Genomic DNA, 20,674 nt, shown 5'->3' with positions numbered 1-20,674 from the left:
TAGATAAGTGTACATACATTAATTAAAAATAAATAGATATATGGCTGAGATTAAATCCTCTTTTGTATTTACAGTCACAACCAGACATAGTAGAGAGTATGGAAACAGCCAAACTGAATCCTACCACACGGCTCGTTTTTACTATATTTCACTTCTGAGGTTGTAGGTGTAATATTGTAGAGTTGCTGTTGGCCTGTTGCCATCTCTGGCCACATCATATGGACGCAAATTGTACACGCAGGCATTAAAAGATTGAAATATGGCTTCAATATAGAGTAGTAGAACATAAAAACACAATGCAAACAGAGCCTTCAGTAGGCAAAATGGGAATATTTAACATTTTTACCACGTCCAAAGGAGCAACATAGGACAAAGTTCCAAAATACATGAAATGCACTTATTGATCATGACAGTACACAGTTAACTGTATCTAATGATAAAATCTGATTTACTTCCAAACTTCATCCATGGTCCTTAGTTGGGTAGAGTGGACCTTAACAACAATGAAGTCCAGGCCGGAAGCAGGAGCAAGAATAGGTGACTAGAAGCTGTGGGGCGCTGGGGCACACAGAGGGACGCAGTTGAACCTTCGAAGACTGTGGTAGTTCAGATGGGAAGCACATTCCCCAGGCCACCTATAAGTGTGTGTTTTAGGGTGGGTTCTTCTGTTTGGCCCCACTCCCTCACTTATTGCAAATGAAATGTTGCATTTATTAAGAGATCATACTCTTAGCTGGTTTAATATATAGTCCCAAGAAACTGATTCTTATTTACTTTTTGCCAGAAACAAAAATACTCGTTTCTATGGAATCCGGCTGCCACTCTAGCTCAAAGCAGAACGATTGTTCAAACTTATAATTTCAGATCTAAGCTCCTCCCACAACATGGTAATTTTTGTATTTGCGGAATAGGTTCATCTTTATGCTACAAACCCATTAACACAGCATATTGAATTAAACATTAAATAGTTACAGATTTTGAGAATTCTATTAGATTTTTATATTGATACAGGAAATTTTTTTTAAAGTTTTCTCTGCTCAAATCTACAACTTATACACTTATTTTATGCAAGAGGTTTTCCTCAGAGACGAGGGACGACTTTCATCAGGTAAATATGGGGTATGGATGCATTGATGTTGGGTTCTGGTCTTATGTTCAGATCTTCTCTGTCTATGGTCGGCTCCAGGGAAAACTTCTGCAGTATGGAGGTGAGGAAGAGGAAGAGCTCCATACGGGCAAGGTTTTTTCCCATACACATCCGTTTGCCTGAGAAGAGAAAAAGCATATAGAACAAAAACAAATGTAAACTTAGAGGAGTTTACATGTTTGAAAAACTAATTTTTTATTGTACTTTTTAGCGTTTTTCATAAAAATTTTTATGATATCCACATAGTTGAGCTATAATGATTAATCGTTACTAGTATCATCGTATCATAATATATAAAGCTGAAAATATATGCAAGTCCATCAAGTCCAACCTTTAAGAATTAAAAAAATGTTTTTCCCCATATTCAGTAATATTTTTGCTCTCCAGAAGGCATCCAGGCCTATCTTAAACACGTACATAGAGTTGGCCCTAACCACCTCCTGTGGAAGAGAATTACATAGTCTCACTGCTCTTACAGTAAAGAATCCCCATCTATGGCGATGGTAGAACCTCCTTTCCTTTAGGTGTAGAGGATGCCCCCTGTCTATGGTGATTGTAGAACCTCCTCTCCTCTAGGTGTAGAGGATGTCCCCTGTCTATGGTGATGGTAGAACCTCCTCTCCTCTAGATGTAGAGGATGCCCCCTGTCTATGGTGATGGTAGAACCTACTCTCCTCTAGGTGTAGAGGATGCCCCTGTCTATGGTGATGGTAGAACCTCCTCTCCTCTAGGTGTAGAGGATGCCCCCTGTCTATGGTGATGGTAGAACCTCCTCTCCTCTAGGTGTAGAGGATGCCTCCTGTCTATGGTAATGGTAGAACCTCCTCTCCTCTAGGTGTAGAGGATGCCCCCTGTCTATGGTGATGGTAGAACCTCCTCTCCTCTAGGTGTAGAGGATGCCTCCTGTCTATGGTAATGGTAGAACCTCCTCTCCTCTAGGTGTAGAGGATGCCCCCTGTCTATGGTGATGGTAGAACCTCCTCTCCTCTAGATGTAGAGGATGCCCCCTGTCTATGGTGATGGTAGAACCTACTCTCCTCTAGGTGTAGAGGATGCCCCTGTCTATGGTGATGGTAGAACCTCCTCTCCTCTAGGTGTAGAGGATGCCCCCTGTCTATGGTGATGGTAGAACCTCCTCTCCTCTAGGTGTAGAGGATGCCTCCTGTCTATGGTAATGGTAGAACCTCCTCTCCTCTAGGTGTAGAGGATGCCTCCTGTCTATGGTGATTGTAGAACCTCCTCTCCTCTAGGTGTAGAGGATGTCCCCTGTCTATGGTGATGGTAGAACCTCCTCTCCTCTAGATGTAGAGGATGTCCCCTGACTATGGTGATGGTAGAATTTCCTCTCCTCTAGACATAGAGGATGCCCCCTGTCTATGATGATGGTAGAACCACCTCTAGGTGTAGAGGATGCCCCCTGTCTATGGTGATTGTTGAACCTGCTCTCCTCTAGGTGTAGAGGATGCCCCCTGTCTATGGTGATGGTAGAATTTCCTCTCCTCTAGGCATAGAGGATGCCCCCTGTCTATGATGATGGTAGAACCATCTCTATGTGTAGAGGATGCCCCCTGTCTATGGTGATTGTTGAACCTCCTCTCCTCTAGGTGTAGAGGATGCCCCTGTCTATGGTGATGGTAGAACCACCTCTAGGTGTAGAGGATGCCCCCTTTTCCTGGTCACATGCCTAGGTATAAAAAGATCTTTTGAGAGATCCTTGCACTGCCTGTTCAGGTATTTGTACATTGTAATGTGGTCCCCCCCCCCACAGTCGCCTTTTTTCTAAACTGATTAAATCCCAAGTTTTGTAATCTGTCAGTGTATTCTAGTCCTTCCATTCCCCTAATAATCTTGGTTGCTCTCCTCTGGACCCGTTCCAGCTCTACTATGTCCTTTTTATACACCGGCACCCAAACCTGTCCACAATATTCCATGAGTGATCTGACCAGTGATTTGTATAAGGGCAAAACTATGTCTTTATCACGAAAATCTCTTTAACATCCCATAATTTTATTTTTTTTTAGCAGCAGCCGCCTGGCTCTAGTCACTAAAATTAAGTTTACCATCCACCAATACCCCCAAGTCCTTTTCAGCTCCAGTTTTACCAAATAATTGACTGTTTAGAACATACTTATAATTTTTGTTTCCGTGGCCCAAGTGCATAACTTTACATTTATCTACATTAAACCTCATCAACCATTTCTCTGCCTACTCCTCAAGCTTCCACAAATCCCTCTGTAATGCTAAACTATCGACCTCAGTATTTATTACTTTACACAGCTTAGTATCATCTGCAAATATTGAAACTTGATTTTGTAAACCCACTACAAGGTCATTAATAAAAATATAAAAAAGAAGTGGCCCCAATACTGACCCCTTTAGCACTCCACTGGTAACGTCATCCCAATCTGAGAATGTGCCATTAATGACCATCTGTTTTCTATCACTAAGCCAATTGCTTCTCAAATATCAGTGGTCTCATTTTGCCTTGGAATAGTCCAGATATACAACATCTACAGCATTCCTCAGATCCAGTCTGTATTGCCTTAGAAGCCAATCAGATTAGTTTGGTAGGACCATTCCCTCATAAACCCATGCTGATGCTGGATTATAAGGACATGTACAGTTAGATACTCCAGGATAGCATCTCTAACAAACCCCTCAAATATTTTCCCTATAACAGAAGTTAGACTCACAAGTCTGTAGTTTCCAGGATCGCTTTTTGTCATTTTTTGTTTATTGGCACCACATTTGCTATGTGCCAGTCTTGTGGAAGAGAACTAGTCCTAAGGTAATACTTAATTTTTCCTATGGGGGCACTGTAGTGTAACTGAATGCATATTGTTGGAATCACAGCTGCTACAGAAATAGTTTTAATCTCTTTAGTTCTTTGTATCATTTTAATAAATCAAAGTGATTGCTTATCATGCTCATTTTCTGAATAAGGTTCTAATGAAGACTGAAATAACAACCATTTATATTTTAATAATATATTACCATTAGGCGAGGTTTACATCATGTGTCACTAGCAATTTACCATAGGAAATTTGTGTGCCCTAGTATATTGCCTTAAAGTGATTGTTAAGATTTAAACTGTCTGTCTAGTATTAAAATGATGGAGTCCTAATTATAGGGCCCCCAATTGAATACTATTAAAGGGGTCCCTTTTACCAAATTGATGGAGTTTCCTAGTGTCTCAATTTTAAGTCTATGGAGCTATGAAATAATAGCCTAACACAGCTTTTGCGCATTCCCGGAACTCTCATAGATAAATAATAGATAGGCAGGATGCATGCTGGTCCTTCTGCTTCATCAGTTGATCGGTGGAGATCCCAGTGGTTCTATCCTATCAATAGGGCATAACAATTGAAAATGAAGAAAACCCTATAACTAATTTTTCACCTCTTAACCAGTCTTCATCTTCTGTGCAATGGAATAATATTTGCAGAAATAATAAAGAGAAACATCTTTAATAATTAAGAAAGTCTCCTAAATCTCATAGATGGGGAAATCCTATAATGTAAATTGGCATCCTGGTGCACATAACATACAACGGGGCACATTTACTTATCAGTCCGTCCCTAGCGCGTTCCCCGATCCGGAATGTCCGACTGGAATGCATTGTGCCGCGAATCACTAAGATCGTCTGCCAGATATCCTGCATGTGTCGCTTCCCCGCTCAGGTCCCCGGAGTTCACCTTCTTCTTCCTGGTGCATGTACACGTTTTGCGACACAATTTTAAAGTTAAATCCCACGCTCAGTCCGAATCAGTCGGATCGTCTCATGACCCGCTCCAAACCCCCCCCCCCCACCGGATGAAAGCCAAATTTCGATTGATTGCGTCAAAATCCAATCGCGTCCGTCAAAATTCCCTTCTAGCTGCGCAAACCCCGAAAATTTCCAAAATCCGACAAAAGTGCGTTGTGCTGACCCTTAGTAAATAAGCCCCTGCATATCCAAAGAAGCTCATATATATTTACTATTAAAAAAAATCCACATTCAGTATTCACATACAATAATATACAAAGGAAATTTCAAACTTTTTGTAACAAATACAATATGATTAAAATATTTTTGAAAGAAACTTCATGATAATAATATAACAATCTCTTACCTGCAGAGAAGGGCATGAAGGCATCACTTTTCTTGAAGCCACCTTTGTCATCCAGAAAGTGTCCAGGATCAAACTCTTCTGGGTTCTTGAACTTTTTGGGGTCTTTGAGTACAGAAGTCAGGAGTGGAAACACCAAGGTTCCCTGAAAATACAAGTATAAAATATAAAAAATCACGAAAAGTCAAATCCAGAAGATAAGAGAAGAAGGGAAACCAGAGAAGAAGTAAACCAGGATCTTGATGGCAGGCCATCATCTTCAGACCTGATGGTACCAAATCTAGTTGAAGCATAAAGACTGGTTATAAGTAAGAGTAGTAACAATACAAAATAAAAAGTTTTACATTCAAGCCACCAACAAAAAGCTTAAAAATAAAAATTTTTAGAAGACCATTATACTGCACCTTAGGGATGTGATATCCTCTGAATGTTGTGTCTTTGCTCAAAGCATGTAAAGTTCCTAATGGGACAATATCTGCAAATCTCTGGATCTCGTGGATCACGGCTTCTGTATAGGGCATCTTACTCCTGTCGTCTATTGATGGACATCGATCTCTGCCGATCACTTGGTCAATCTCTTTGTGGAGCTTCTCTGAAGTTGACGAAACCAGAATTAAAATTATATTATTCCCTCATCTTTGTATCTAGGGAACTTTTACAGCTAAATGTATGAGTGAAGATGCTAAGAAGATAAGTTACATAAATAAACCACATGAAATAAGATACAATCATTCAACACTCAGAAATATATGAGACCATATAGCACCGTATACTTGAAATACTACACAGAGACATATAGGGGCAGGTTTACTAATCAGTCTATGATTGAATACTGTTGTGATTACCGCCAATTAAAATGCCTTAGCTCGAGTATAAACCGAGTTTTTCAGCACAATTTTTGCGCTGAAAATTCCCCTCTTGGCTTATACTCGGGAATATAAAAAAAATAAACTGACTACTCACCATTCCGACAGTCGGGGCAGCTCCTCTTCTATCTTCATGTGCGTGGCAGGTCTGCGATAGCTCCGTGCGCACGGCCTGGCCGGCGCACTCCGTGATGTCAGCAGCGCACATGAAGATAGAAGAGGAGCTGCCCAGGCCTCTGGAATGGTGAGTACTTAGTTTATTTTTTTTTTTACGGGCAAACTATACGCTACAAAGGGCTTGCTAAATACTGGGCTGGAAGGCTATATGCTAAAGGGGGGTCTGGCTACATGCTACAAGGAGCTGGCAGGCTATATACTAGAGGGGGCTGGCAGGCTATATACTGCAGGGGCTGGCAGGCTATATACTACAGGGGCTGGCAGGCTGTATACTACAGGGGGCTGGCTATATACTACAGGGGGCTGGCAGACTATATACTACATGGGCTGGCAGGCTATATACTACAGGGGGCTGGCAGGCTATACACTACAGGGGCCTGGAAGGCTATACACTACATATATGAGGTATATGAGGTAATTTACCAATATACATCTATTGAATGTTCTGCTCCGCTTTATTGATATGTAAAGTGAAGCCTCCTGTCTTTTACCTCATCAGACAGAGATTCCTGACCATAAAATGGCCGCAGATGGAGGGTCATGTGATCTCTAACTAGTTGTCAGGGTTCTGGGTCAGTGAACCCCCTGAACCACCGCGGACAATAACACTAGCCGACACCTAGGACCAGAATCTAAGTGGCACCTGATCTTCACCAGAGCCCGCCGCAAAGCATGATGGTCTTGCTGCGGCAGGGTGCCACTAGGTCATACCACAGGTACAACTAGCCCGGAGTGGCAGTCAAGGTCGAGGTACAGGCACGATAGGCAATCTCATGGTCAGAAGCAGGTAGAACTTCAAGGCAGGCGGCAGAGGTGCAGAGTCAGGGTCAAGTCTGGGGTCACAATGGGAGAGCAGAACAGGAACACAAGGAACGCAGGGAGGAAGCCTTCTCAGATGCATGTAGCACAAAGATCCGGCAGGGATTGATGGGAGCAGCCGGCCTTTAAGGAAAACCCAGAAGTGACCAGCACCAATCAGCAGTGCACTGGCCCTTTAAGTGTTCGAGAGCCGACGCGCTCGCCGATCGGATGAGGAGGAAGCAGGAGCGTGGAGAGGTAAGTGAGGGCTGGGAATCGAGCCGCCATGGAGAGGGGCACGGGTGTGCCTGCGATCCGAGACGTGGATCGTAGGGACACCCGTGACACTGGTGATTGCTCATGTACAGGTACAGATCACATGACCTTTCATCTGTGGCCATGGCCATTTTATGGACAGGAATCTCCGGCTAATGAGGTAAAAGACAGGAGGCGACACTTTACATATAAGGAAAGCGGAGCAGAACTTTAAATAGATGTATATTGGTTAATTACCTATCTTCAAACTATGCAAGTTTTAAGTCTGGTGCAGCAGAAGACTTCTTTTGCTCTTACTATGTCACTGACTTGACAGATATGAAGGAGACAGAAATAAGGGAAATTCCAGGGTTACCCACTTATTATGTGCCGTATCTAATATTTGGGTCTCGTTATGTGAAAATAATTCAGGACTCCTGATACAACATAACAGGCTTCTGGGTGTAGCTACAGCTCTATTTGTAGTGTTAATGTTTTATTTTAAAAAAAGTCATCAAAATTGTTACCTTGAATTTCTGGATATTTCATGAGTAACAAAAACCCATATCTCAGCGTTAAACCTGTGGATTCTGTTCCAGCAACGAATAAATCTAATATTGTCGCCTCAAAGTTTTCCTCGTGAAATTCTGTGTCTCGGTTCATTTTTTCCTAAGAAATATTAAATGGCTTGTTATTTAAACGTAAAACCATTTGAAAGTCCTTATAGATGATGTTGAAGTAACAAAAGTACCGTATATACTCGAGTATAAGCCGAGTTTTTCAGCACAATTTTTGTGCTGAAAATTCGCCACTTGGCTTATACTCGGGTATATACAAAAAATAAACTGACTACTCACCATTCCGACAGCCTGGGCAGCTCCTCTTCTATCTTCATGTGCGTGGCAGGTCTGCGACAGCTCCGTGCGCACGGCCTGGCCGGCGCACTCCGTGATGTCAGCAGCGCACATGAAGATAGAAGAGGAGCTGCCCAGGCCTCTGGAATGAAGAGTACTTTTTTTTACGGGCAAACTATACGCTACAGAGGGCTTGCTATATACTTTAATGGGCTGGTAGGCCATATACTAAAGGGGGGTCTGGCTATATACTACAAGGGGCTGGCAGGCTATATACTAGAGGGGGCTGGCAGGCTATATACTGCAGGGGCTGGCAGGCTATATACTACAGAGGCTGGCAGGCTGTATACTACAAGGGGGCTATATACTAGAGGCGGCTGGCAGGCTGTATACTGCAGGGGCTGGCTGGCTATATACTACAGGGGCTAGCAGGCTATATACTACAGGGGGCTGGCAGGCTATATACTACAAGGGCTGGCAGGCTATATACTACAGGGGCTAGCAGGCTATATACTACAGGGGGCTGGCAGGCTATATACTGCAGGGGCTGGCTGGCTATATACTACAGGGGCTAGCAGGCTATATACTACAGGGGGCTGGCAGGCTATATACTACAGGGGGCTGGCAGGCTATATACTACAGGGGGCTGGCAGGCTATACACTACAGGGGCCTGGAAGGCTATACACTACAGGGGACTGCAAGGCTACATACTGCAGGGGGCTATCAAGTGATATACTGGGGACACTGTGACCAATGCATTTCCCACCCTCGGCTTATACTCGAGTCAATAGGTTTTCCCAGATTTCGGTGGAAAAATTAGGTACCTCGGCTTATAATAAAAAAGTAAATAAAAGTAAAATAAAAACAAATAAGTGGCTACTTCTAACATTTTATGGTTAAAAATTCATAAAATATTTGTAGAATTTGTTGAAATTGTTGAATTTTTGTTAATACGGGCAGCTCCTAAATATGTTACCTTAAAGGTCATTTACTATTTGAAGAAAAAAAATATTGTACATAAATTCACCTCATTCATCTTGATGAGGAAGCAATCTATGAAGTTACGAGGGCAGCCCTCATCCAAGGTGGCTCTGTGGGTGTCCACCATCTCCTTAATACATTCTTTTGCCTTGGCTAGGTGTTTGAAGATCTTCTGGTGAGGACCGGGCAGGTGCCGCATTATGGATGGGAATATGTTGAAAAGCTAATTAAAAAAACAATGTAAAAGAATTAGAAAACACGATGATAATATTATATTAGTTGAAAAATATATATTAATTCAGTTAACTTCATACTTTAAAAACTCTTCAAAAATGTCCCTTACAAAAGATACTATAGTGCTGTTACATGTAGATTTCCCAAAATAGGTCTGATAAAAAATATCCAGTGTGGCTGTAGAATCAGACTACACCAGGTTTGTTTGTGGTCTGTAGCCATGGAGACACTAAAGTCATCTAAGAAAGTAAAGACATTTTTGGATATACATAATGATTAACGTATATACTGGAGTATGAGAAGAGTTTTTTAGCACAAAAAGGTCGGCTTATATTCAAGTCAAGAAAAAAAAAAAAGTGTACGGCTGACGTCATGGTGCTTGCATGACCGGGACTCGGAGCTGATGCCAGAACTGCAATGGATAGAAGAGGGCCTGCCAGGGGGGCGTTGGAAGGTGAGTATAATTTTTAATTTTTTCCTACAGGCATTATATTGGGGTCAGGGGCTGGCAGGCTATATACTACAGCGGCTGGCAGTCTATATGCTCAAGGGAGCTGGAAGTCTATATACTAGAGGGGGCTGGCAGGCTGTATACTAGAGGGGGGTCTGGCTATATACTAGAGGGGGTTGGCAGGCTATATACTGCGGGGGCTGGCAGGCTATACACTGCAGGGGCTGGCAGGCTATATACTACAGGGGGCTGACAGGCTATATACTACAGGGGGCTGGCAGGGTATATACTACAGGGGGTTGGCAGGCTATATACTACAGGGGGCTGGCAGGCTATATACTGCAGGGGCTGGCAGGCTATATACTACAGGGGCTGGTAGGCTATATACTACAGAGGGCTGGCAGTCTATATACTAGAGGGGCTGGCAGGCTGTATACTAGAGGGGGTCTGGCTATATACTAGAGGGGGTTGGCAGACTAAATACTGCGGGGGCTGGCAGGCTATATACTACAGGGGTTGGCAGGCTATTTACTACAGGGGGTTGGCAGGCTATAAACTGCAGGGGCTGGCAGGCTAGATACTACAGGGGGCTGGCAGGCTGTATACTACAGGGGGCTGGCAGGGTATATACTACAGGGGGTTGGCAGGCTATATACTAGAGGGGGCTGGCAGGCTATATACTGCAGGGGCTGGCAGGCTATATACTACAGGGGGCTAGCTGGCTATGTACTACAGAGGGCTGGCTGGCTATATACTGGGGGAACTGTGACCAATGCATTTCCCACCCTTGGCTTATACCCGAGTCAATAGGTTTTTCCAGTTTTTTTGTGTTAAAATTAGGAGTCTCAGCTTAAACTCGGATCGGCTTATACTCAAGTATATACGGTATCTACATGTAGAGAGTTATGTTATAATCACTATTTTGTTACATTTACCTGTCCAGGACGTTTGATCAATAGTTGGAATAGTTCCTGAAGATTTTTCAGGAGAGTCAAATATGTTTGGTCCTTATAATCAAATCTTTTACCAAACACAACGGGGCAGATGACATTAAAAGCAGCGAGTCGTAATATAACTCTTGGGTCAAATGGTGTATCTGAAGATAAATCAATAGATAATCATTGGGACAGATTTATTATGGTCTTATATACATTCAAGGTTTGTGGCTTTTTAAATTACATTTGTACGTTGCATTTATTCATGCACAAGGAGTATTTTCACCCCTCTAAGCACTTTTTTTTTTTTTAAAAGGTAGCATGGATGACCACAGGACTTCACCAGATTTATCATCAGATTCAATTTTTGTGGCAGGAGGTGGATGTCTTGTCATTAGAGACGAGCAGAGCTGAAGGCTGGGTTTGGGTACTTCCACCTGACCCTTACCAGCTTGGTGGAGGAACAACCAATTTTCGACAAATTAAACCTTCTAGCAACTTGCTCCTGGCCAATGATAGCCATGGCTGAACCCAACCTGATCATCTCTACTTGTCTTGAATTTGGTGCATGGAAAATGTGGATTTGATAAATTTCCAGCATTGTAATAATCTTACAACATTACAACTTGTGTATGGGGGCATATAGTCACAGTTCCTAGAAGTGCACCACAAACTGTGAGTATATTGAAGCTTGTACAAGAACAAGACTTGATACAATCCCCCACATAGAGTTTGTACAAAGTGAGTAAGAATGTTGCTAAGGAAAACTACCTGTGCACGACCATGCACACGACCATGCACACGACCTGCACACGACCATGCACATGACCATGTACATGACCATGCACACGACCATGCACACGACCATGTACACGACCATGCACACGACCATGCACATGACCATGCATACGACCATGCACACGACCATGCACAGCCCATAGATGATGATTACAGTTCAAAGACTTGTTATGGATGAATAAACACTGGGGCACACTTACTAAGGGTTGGGCGCCAGTTTTCTGTCAGACTGCACGTTCCTTCTTGCACAGGCATTTAAGAAATTTCCGCACCACATTTGTGTCGTACACTGCCCTTTTGTGTCACGGCTGCACTAGGCATTGTGCAACACAAATTTCTGCACTGAATTGGACGCATGGGTGCTCAGTCGGACCGTGTGCCAGATTTAACATGCAAAGTCCGACAGAAATGTGTTGCACTCCCCATGTTAAAGGGGCACCAAAAACAAGTGGTGCCCTCTGTCGGAGCAGTGCAGGGGGCACCAGATTCATGATGAACATGTGGCAGAAATCCTGAATCTGGCAACCCCTGCACTATACACAGGTAACTGCACAAAGTATGCACAGCACATAGTACAAACTACACATAGTACACAGGACACTGCACATAGTACACACCGCACATAGTACACAGGACACTGCACATAGTACACACCGCACATAGTACACACTGCACATAGTACACACCCTGCACATAGTACACCCTGCAAATAGTACACCCTGCACATAGTACACACCCTGCACATAGTACACACACTGCACATAGTACACGCTGCACATAGTACACCCTGCACATAGTACACACCCTGCACATAGTACACACACTGCACATTGTACACACTGCACATAGTACACTACACACCAAAAACAAGTGGTGCCCTCTGTCGGAGCAGTGCAGGGGGCACCAGATTCATGATGAACATGTGGCAGAAATCCTGAATCTGGCACCCCCTGCACTATACACAGGTAACTGCACAAAGTATGCACAGCACATAGTACAAACTACACATAGTACACAGGACACTGCACATAGTACACACCGCACATAGTACACAGGACACTGCACATAGTACACACCACACATAGTACACACTGCACATAGTACACACCGCACTTAGTACACACTTCACATAGTACACAGGACACTGCACATAGTACACACCGCACATAGTACACAGGACACTGCACATAGTACACACCGCACATAGTACACACCGCACTTAGTACACACTTCACATAGTACACACCCTGCACATAGTCCACACTGTACATAGTACACACCCTGCACATAGTACACACACTGCACATAGTACACGCTGCACATAGTACACACTGCACATAGTACACACCCTGCCCATAGAACACACCCTGCACATAGTACACACTGTACACAGTACACACCCTGCACATAGTACACACACTGCACATAGTACACGCTGCACATAGTACACACTGCACATAGTACACGCTGCACATAGTACACACCGCACATAGTACACACCACACTTAGTACACACTTCACATAGTACACACCCTGCACATAGTCCACACTGTACATAGTACACACCCTGCACATTGTACACACACTGCACATAGTACACGCTGCACATAGTACACACTGCACATAGTACACACCCTGCCCATAGTACACACCCTGCACATAGTACACACTGTACACAGTACACACCCTGCACATAGTACACACACTGCACATAGTACACGCTGCACATAGTACACACTGCACATAGTACACGCTGCACATAGTACACGCTGCACATAGTACAAACACTGCACATAGTACACATACTGCACATAGTACACCCTACACATAGTACACACTGCACATAGTACACACCTGCACATAGTACACCCTGCACATAGTACACCCTGCACATAGTACACACCCTGCACATAGTATACACACTGCACATAGTACACACTGCACATAGTACACCCTGCACATAGTACACACCCTGCACATAGTACACACACTGCACATAGTCACCCTGCACATAGTACACACTGCACATAGTATACACACTGCACATAGTACACACTGCACATAGTACACCCTGCACATAGTACACACCCTGCACATAGTACACACACTGCACATAGTCACCTTGCACATAGTCACCCTGCACATAGTACACACCTGCACATAGTACACCCTTGACATAGTACACCCTGCACATAGTACACACAGCACATAGTACACCCTGCACATAGTACACCCTGCACACAGTACACACCCTGCACATACTACACACACTGCACATAGTACACAATGCACATAGTACACCCTGCACATAGTACACACTGCACATAGTACACCCCCTGCACATAGTACACACCCTTCACATAGTACACACACTGCACATAGTACACACTGCACATAGTACACCCCGCACATAGTACACACCCTGCACATAGTACACACACTGCACATAGTACACACTGCACATAGTACACCCCCTGCACATAGTACACCCCCTGCACATAGTACACCCCCTGCACATAGTACACCCTGCACATAGTACATACTGCACTGCTCTTAGTAAATTTGCCAAATTGGGTTTGGTTTTTCCACCCACCTTTATCTGCACATAGTACACGCTGCACATAGTACACACACTGCACATAGTACACATACGGCACATAGTACACCCTACACATAGTACACACTGCACATAGTACACACCTGCACATAGTACACCCTGCACATAGTACACCCTGCACATAGTACACACCCTGCACATAGTATACACACTGCACATAGTACACACTGCACATAGTACACCCTGCACATAGTACACACCCTGCACATAGTACACACACTGCACATAGTCACCCTGCACATAGTACACACTGCACATAGTATACACACTGCACATAGTACACACTGCACATAGTACACCCTGCACATAGTACACACCCTGCACATAGTACACACACTGCACATAGTCACCTTGCACATAGTCACCCTGCACATAGTACACACCTGCACATAGTACACCCTTGACATAGTACACCCTGCACATAGTACACACAGCACATAGTACACCCTGCACATAGTACACCCTGCACACAGTACACACCCTGCACATACTACACACACTGCACATAGTACACAATGCACATAGTACACCCTGCACATAGTACACACTGCACATAGTACACCCCCTGCACATAGTACACACCCTTCACATAGTACACACACTGCACATAGTACACCCCGCACATAGTACACACCCTGCACATAGTACACACACTGCACATAGTACACACTGCACATAGTACACCCCCTGCACATAGTACACCCCCTGCACATAGTACACCCCCTGCACATAGTACACCCTGCACATAGTACATACTGCACTGCTCTTAGTAAATTTGCCAAATTGGGTTTGGTTTTTCCACCCACCTTTATCTGCACATAGTACACGCTGCACATAGTACACCCTGCACATAGTACATACTGCACTGCTCTTAGTAAATTTGCCAAATTGGGTTTGGTTTTTCCACCCACCTTTATCTGCACATAGTACACGCTGCACATAGTACACGCTGCACATAGTAAGCGCTGCACATAGTACACACACTGCACATAGTACACACACTGCACATAGTACACATACTGCACATAGTACACCCTGCACATAGTACACACTGCACATAGTACACACCTGCACATAGTACACACTGCACATAGTACACCCCGCACATAGTACACACTCTGCACATAGTACACAATGCACATAGTACACCGTGCACGTAGTACAGACTGCACATAGTACACACACTGCACATAGTACACAATGCTCATAGTACACCTTGCACATAGTACACACTGCACATAGTACACCCCGCACATAGTACACACCCTGCACATAGTACACACACTGCACATAGTACACACTGCACATAGTACACCCCCTGCACATAGTACACCCCCTGCACATAGTACACACTGCACATAGTACACCCCCTGCACATAGTACACCCCCTGCACATAGTACACACTGCACATAGTACACACACTGCACATAGTACACACTGCACATAGTACACACACTGCACATAGTACACACTGCACATAGTACACACTGCACATAGTACATACTGCATTGCTCTTAGTAAATTTGCCAAATTGGGTTTGGTTTTTCCACCCACCTTTATCTTCCAAAAATTTCCCACTAAGAAAACGAGCTTCTTCTTGGATTCTTTCTTCAATGCTTCTCTTTCCCATTCCAAAATTTCTTAAAATTGTCATTGAAAATCGCCGAAGTATTTTCCACCTTTCTCCATTGCTGGCAATGACCCCTGTTAATATCAAGCATGAAACCAATTTCAAGGGTTTGCAATATTCAATATTGTCAAATATTGTACGGTAGAAATGTCTGGTTATAAGATTATAAAGGAATTTACAATAAAATCATCACCAGTTACAATGAGACACACCAGTAATAATTTTAACAACTTACCAAAATCCTTCTGAAAAAATTTGCCGGCTCCTGTGTCCCCCCTACTGCTAAAAGCATCACTGTGGTCCACCAAGGCTTCCTTCACCACATCATACCCAACCAGAACTATCGCCCGAAGGTTTCCTATGTAAATGGTGTAGACAGGTCCATACTTCTTGCTCAACTATGGAAATATTTAAAAATATTAAAAAATAGTATTACTCTAAAATGGATTTCTGAATTATTATAGGGAAAATTGGGACTTTTTTAGGACTCTCCTTTATTTGCTAGTAAAGTGAAAATAATTTAAGGACTTGTTCCTGGAGAACTCAGCTATTCCATGTTTTACATTTATCCAATGACTTTATACATCCTCCTTCATAGTATCATAGTTCATACGGTTGAAAAAAGACACTTGTCCATCAAGTTCAACCAAGGAAGGGAAGGGATTGGATGAGGAAGAGATTTCTGGGAAACAATTCTTTATAACAAAACCGTCAATGTTATTTAGGTGTAAAAAGACATCTAGACCCTTCTTGAAGCTCTCTGCTGTCCCTGCTGTGACCAGCGCCTGAGGCAGGCTATTCCACAGATTGACAATTCTCATAGTAAAAAAGCCCTGTCACCTCTGGTGATTAAACCTTGTTTTCTCCAGACGGAGACAGTGCCCCCTCATCTTTTGATTTGATTTAATCTGAAACAACTTTCCACCATATTTTTTGTATGGACCATTCATATATTTAAATAAATTAATCATGTCCCCTCGTAGTCATCTCTTTTCCAGACTAAATAAATCTAGTTGTTTTAATCTTTCCTCACAACTGAGACCCTCCACACCCCTTATCATTTTTGTGGCTCTACGTTGAACCCTCTCCAGCTCCAGGGCCTCCTTTTTATGGACCGGAGCCCAGAACTGGACAGCATATTCCAGATGAGGTGGAACCAGTGCCTTGTATAGTGGTAATATTACATCCCTATCCCCAGAGTCCAGACCACTGCTGATACATGACAAAATCCTACTGGCTTTAGAGGCCGCTGATTGACATTGTGCTGTTATTTAATGTATGATCTACTAGTGACCCAGGTCCTTCTCAACAAGGGACTCTCCCAGATTTACTCCCCCAAGGACTTTAGTCCTGGGGATTTTTAGTCCCCAGGTGCATAACCTTATATTTATCCACATTAAACCTCATTTGCCAATGGATGACCAAACATTCTGCAGCATATGAACATCCTCCAAAGACTGTATTACACTACACAGCTTGTACTACTCCCCCCATCCTCCATAGACTGTAATATACTACACAGCTTGTACTACTTCCCCCATCCTCCATAGACTGTACTACACTACACAGTTTGTACTACTCCCCCCATCCTCAATAGACTGTATTACACTACACAGCTTGTACTACTCCCCCCATCCTCCATAGACTGTAATATACTACACAGCTTGTACTACTTCCCCCATCCTCCATAGACTGTACTACACTACACAGTTTGTACTACTCCCCCCATCCTCAATAGACCGTTTCTATAGACCGTGTGTTTCGATCTTGTCATGTATCAGAAGAGGTCTGGACTCTGGTGATAAGGATGTAATATTACCACTGTACAAGGCATTGGTTCCGCCTCACCTGGAATGTGCTGTCCAGTTCTGGGCATCGGTCCATAAAAAGGAGGCCCTGGAGCTGGAGAGGGGACAACGTAGAGCTACAAAAATGGAAGGGTATGGATGGTCTCAGTTATGAGGAAAGATTAAAACAACTAGATTTATTTAGTCTGGAAAAGAGGCGACTACGAGGGGACATGATTAATTTATTATAAATATATGAATGGTCCATGCAAAAGATTTGTGGAAAGTTTTTCAGATTAAATCAAACCAAAAGACGAGGGGGCAATGTCTCAGTCTGGTGAAAACAAGGTTTAATCACTAGAGATGACAGGACTTTTTTACTATGAGAACTGTCAATCTGAGGAATAGCCGAGCTCAGGCGCTGGTCACAGCCGGGACAGCAGAGAGCTTCAAGAAGGTTCTAGATGCCTTTTTACAAATAAATAACATTGATGGTTATGTTATATATAGAATTTTTTCCCATAAATCTCTTCTTCATCCAATTCCCTTCCCTTCCTTGGTTGAACTTGATGGACACGTGTCTTCTTTCAACTGTATAAACTTTGATTAACAGTGTAGCAGTAAATAAAAATCAAATGCCAATTTGCATAAACATGTGTTTAGATTTTTATAGAAAGGTCTAAGTCTAGGCATAAAAAATGTAACAATGTATATAAAATTAAAAGCATTTTTTGAAATTATGCTAATGAATATAGACGCAACCGCTTTGGGGAGAATTACCAGGGTTTCCCCGTGCTTTAGCTTCACAGGCTGTTACATTGTCTCCCCCTCTACTTCCCTCAGTACTTCCCCTCCCTTTCCCTTACACAGCTATGATATGTATACTTAAATGTTAAAAAAAAGTTATGAGGGTCAGATTAGGATGAAACAAGGGAATTTTTTTTTTGTTTTACTTTTATACTTTTTTTATACTTTTATAAAAACAATAAAAAAAAGTGAAAATTTATATAAAACTGGTATTGATGTGATGACGCTGCACAAATATTGTAAATGTCTTTTTCACATTATGGGAATCATTTTTTTTTCCCATCCCCAGAATTTTTACAGGTTTCCAGTACATTTCATATTTAATGGTTATTATAATGTACCTTTTGTACCGACAGAAAATACAATAATAATGCAAAATTTTCACATTTTTCAAGTAGCAATTAGAAAACGGACAAAAAGTAAAAATGCTACAGCAGGAAGGGGTTAAAATAGGTTTTTTTTTTAGTCAAATATAGGAAATCCTCACATTCTCTTACTATAAAAAAAGTCAGCAGAGTTCAGGTTGCAGTTCTGGTGGTTTTTAGCCATAGCATATACAGACCTCATGACATGTACCGTATTTTTCGGACTATAAGGCGCACAAAAAATCCTTTGATTTTCTCAGAAATCAAAGGTGCTCCTTATAGTCCAGTGCGCCTTATATATGAACCGCACTTACAGACAACAGCTGCCTTGTACTGTGCACAGGTCTGCCACCAGCTGGTCATTCATCCTTATAATCAGGTGCGCCTTATAGTCCAGTGCGCCTTATATATGAACCGTACTTACAGACAACAGCTGCCTTGAACTGTGCACAGGTCTGCCACCTGCTGGTCATTCATCCTTATAATCAGGTGCGCCTTATATATGAACCTAGACATTTTAGCAGGCATTTATTATACTCCGGTGTGCCTTATAGTCCGAAAAATACTGTACTTACCTTAACTAAAGACTGAGGTAATTCAGAGGCATCTAGCTGAAAGATGTTCCCCAGGATGGGTAGAGGGGTAGGTCCTGGAGGTAGGTTCTTCTGCTTGACCCCATACCACCACTTTATAAGATAGATTAGTAGGGTGACCCCAGTGGTCAGGAGAAGCGTCGCTGCAATGTTCAGAGCCATCCTGTGCCCTCTGTCTGTACGGAGCGAGGCTGTGCCAACCACTGGCAAGGCGTGTGACTGCCCTGGGGCACCAGGGTGGAGGAGGCGCTGAGGAGCACATCACAGTCTCCACCATATATCATTATGCATAAATATGTCTACAACCTCAGGACACTATTATAAGTGAGCCCCAAGGCAGAAGAAACTTAGCTACATATTGGGCCTCTTGTGTTTTCCCATCAAGTACGAGTTATACATGGAAGGATAGAAGAGTCGAAGCATCGAACCCCTGTATAATTCTTCATGAGAGAGATCTCCTGTTACTGGCTGAGGGTGCACGTATGATCAAGTTACTAGGTGACTAGAAACTGGAGGAGGTAAGAGAGACACAGCACAGCAGGGTATACACAGGGGCGCACCTGCCATGCTGGACGAGGGGGCGGCACCGACACCATGCTCCCGCCCACCCGCTGGTCGACATCGTCTTCCCACCACGACCGGGGCCATGCTCCCACCCACCCACTGATCGGCACGGTGCTCCCGCCTTCCGGCCGGCACAATGTATGCATGTATGTATGATGTATGCATTTTATACTACGTGGCTGCACACTGTGTGCATTTTATACTACATGGCGGTACGCTGTATGCATTTTATACTACATGGTGGCACGCTGTATCTATCTTATACTACATGGCGGTACGCTGTATGCTGACACATCTGGTCCCTGATATATTACAAATATGGGGAGGGGGGGGCATCTCTCTATGGCTCGCCTCAGGCAGCAGAAAGGCTTGGTTCACCCCTGGGTATACAGTGACACAGCACAGCGGGGTATACAGGGACACAGCACAGCAGGATATACAGAGACACAGCACAGTGGGGTATACAGGGCCACAGCACAGCAGAGTATACAGTGACACAGCAGAGCGGGGTCTACAGAGACACAGCAGAGCAGGATACACAGAGACACAGCACAGCAGGGAGTACAGAAACACAGCAGAGCAGGATATACAGAGACACAGCACAGCAGGGTATACAGAGACATACAAGAAAGCAAGGTATACAGAGACACAGAGCACAACAGGGTATACAGAGACAGAGCACAGCGGGATATACAGAGACACAG

The 20,674-nt window shown here is 43.4% G+C and overlaps 1 protein-coding gene across 1 annotated transcript; it reads right to left on the bottom strand.

The window, feature by feature from the left end:
* Window positions 1–315: 315 nt before the first annotated feature.
* Window positions 316–19,616, bottom strand: LOC140077740 (cytochrome P450 2H2-like). Its single transcript, XM_072125175.1, has 9 exons — window positions 19,389–19,616; window positions 16,090–16,252; window positions 15,779–15,928; window positions 10,809–10,969; window positions 9,235–9,411; window positions 7,880–8,021; window positions 5,661–5,848; window positions 5,260–5,401; window positions 316–1,266 (listed from the first exon to the last, which is right to left on the bottom strand). The coding sequence occupies exons 1-9, from the start codon at window positions 19,566–19,568 to the stop codon at window positions 1,082–1,084; spliced, it is 1,488 nt and encodes a 495-aa protein (XP_071981276.1). The 5' UTR covers window positions 19,569–19,616; the 3' UTR covers window positions 316–1,081.
* Between the last annotated feature and the right edge of the window lie 1,058 nt (window positions 19,617–20,674).

Source organism: Engystomops pustulosus, chromosome 9 (genome assembly GCF_040894005.1).
Source record: "Engystomops pustulosus chromosome 9, aEngPut4.maternal, whole genome shotgun sequence".
Classification (NCBI taxonomy): domain Eukaryota; kingdom Metazoa; phylum Chordata; class Amphibia; order Anura; family Leptodactylidae; genus Engystomops; species Engystomops pustulosus.
This window is presented reverse-complemented; position numbering and strand designations above follow the sequence as displayed.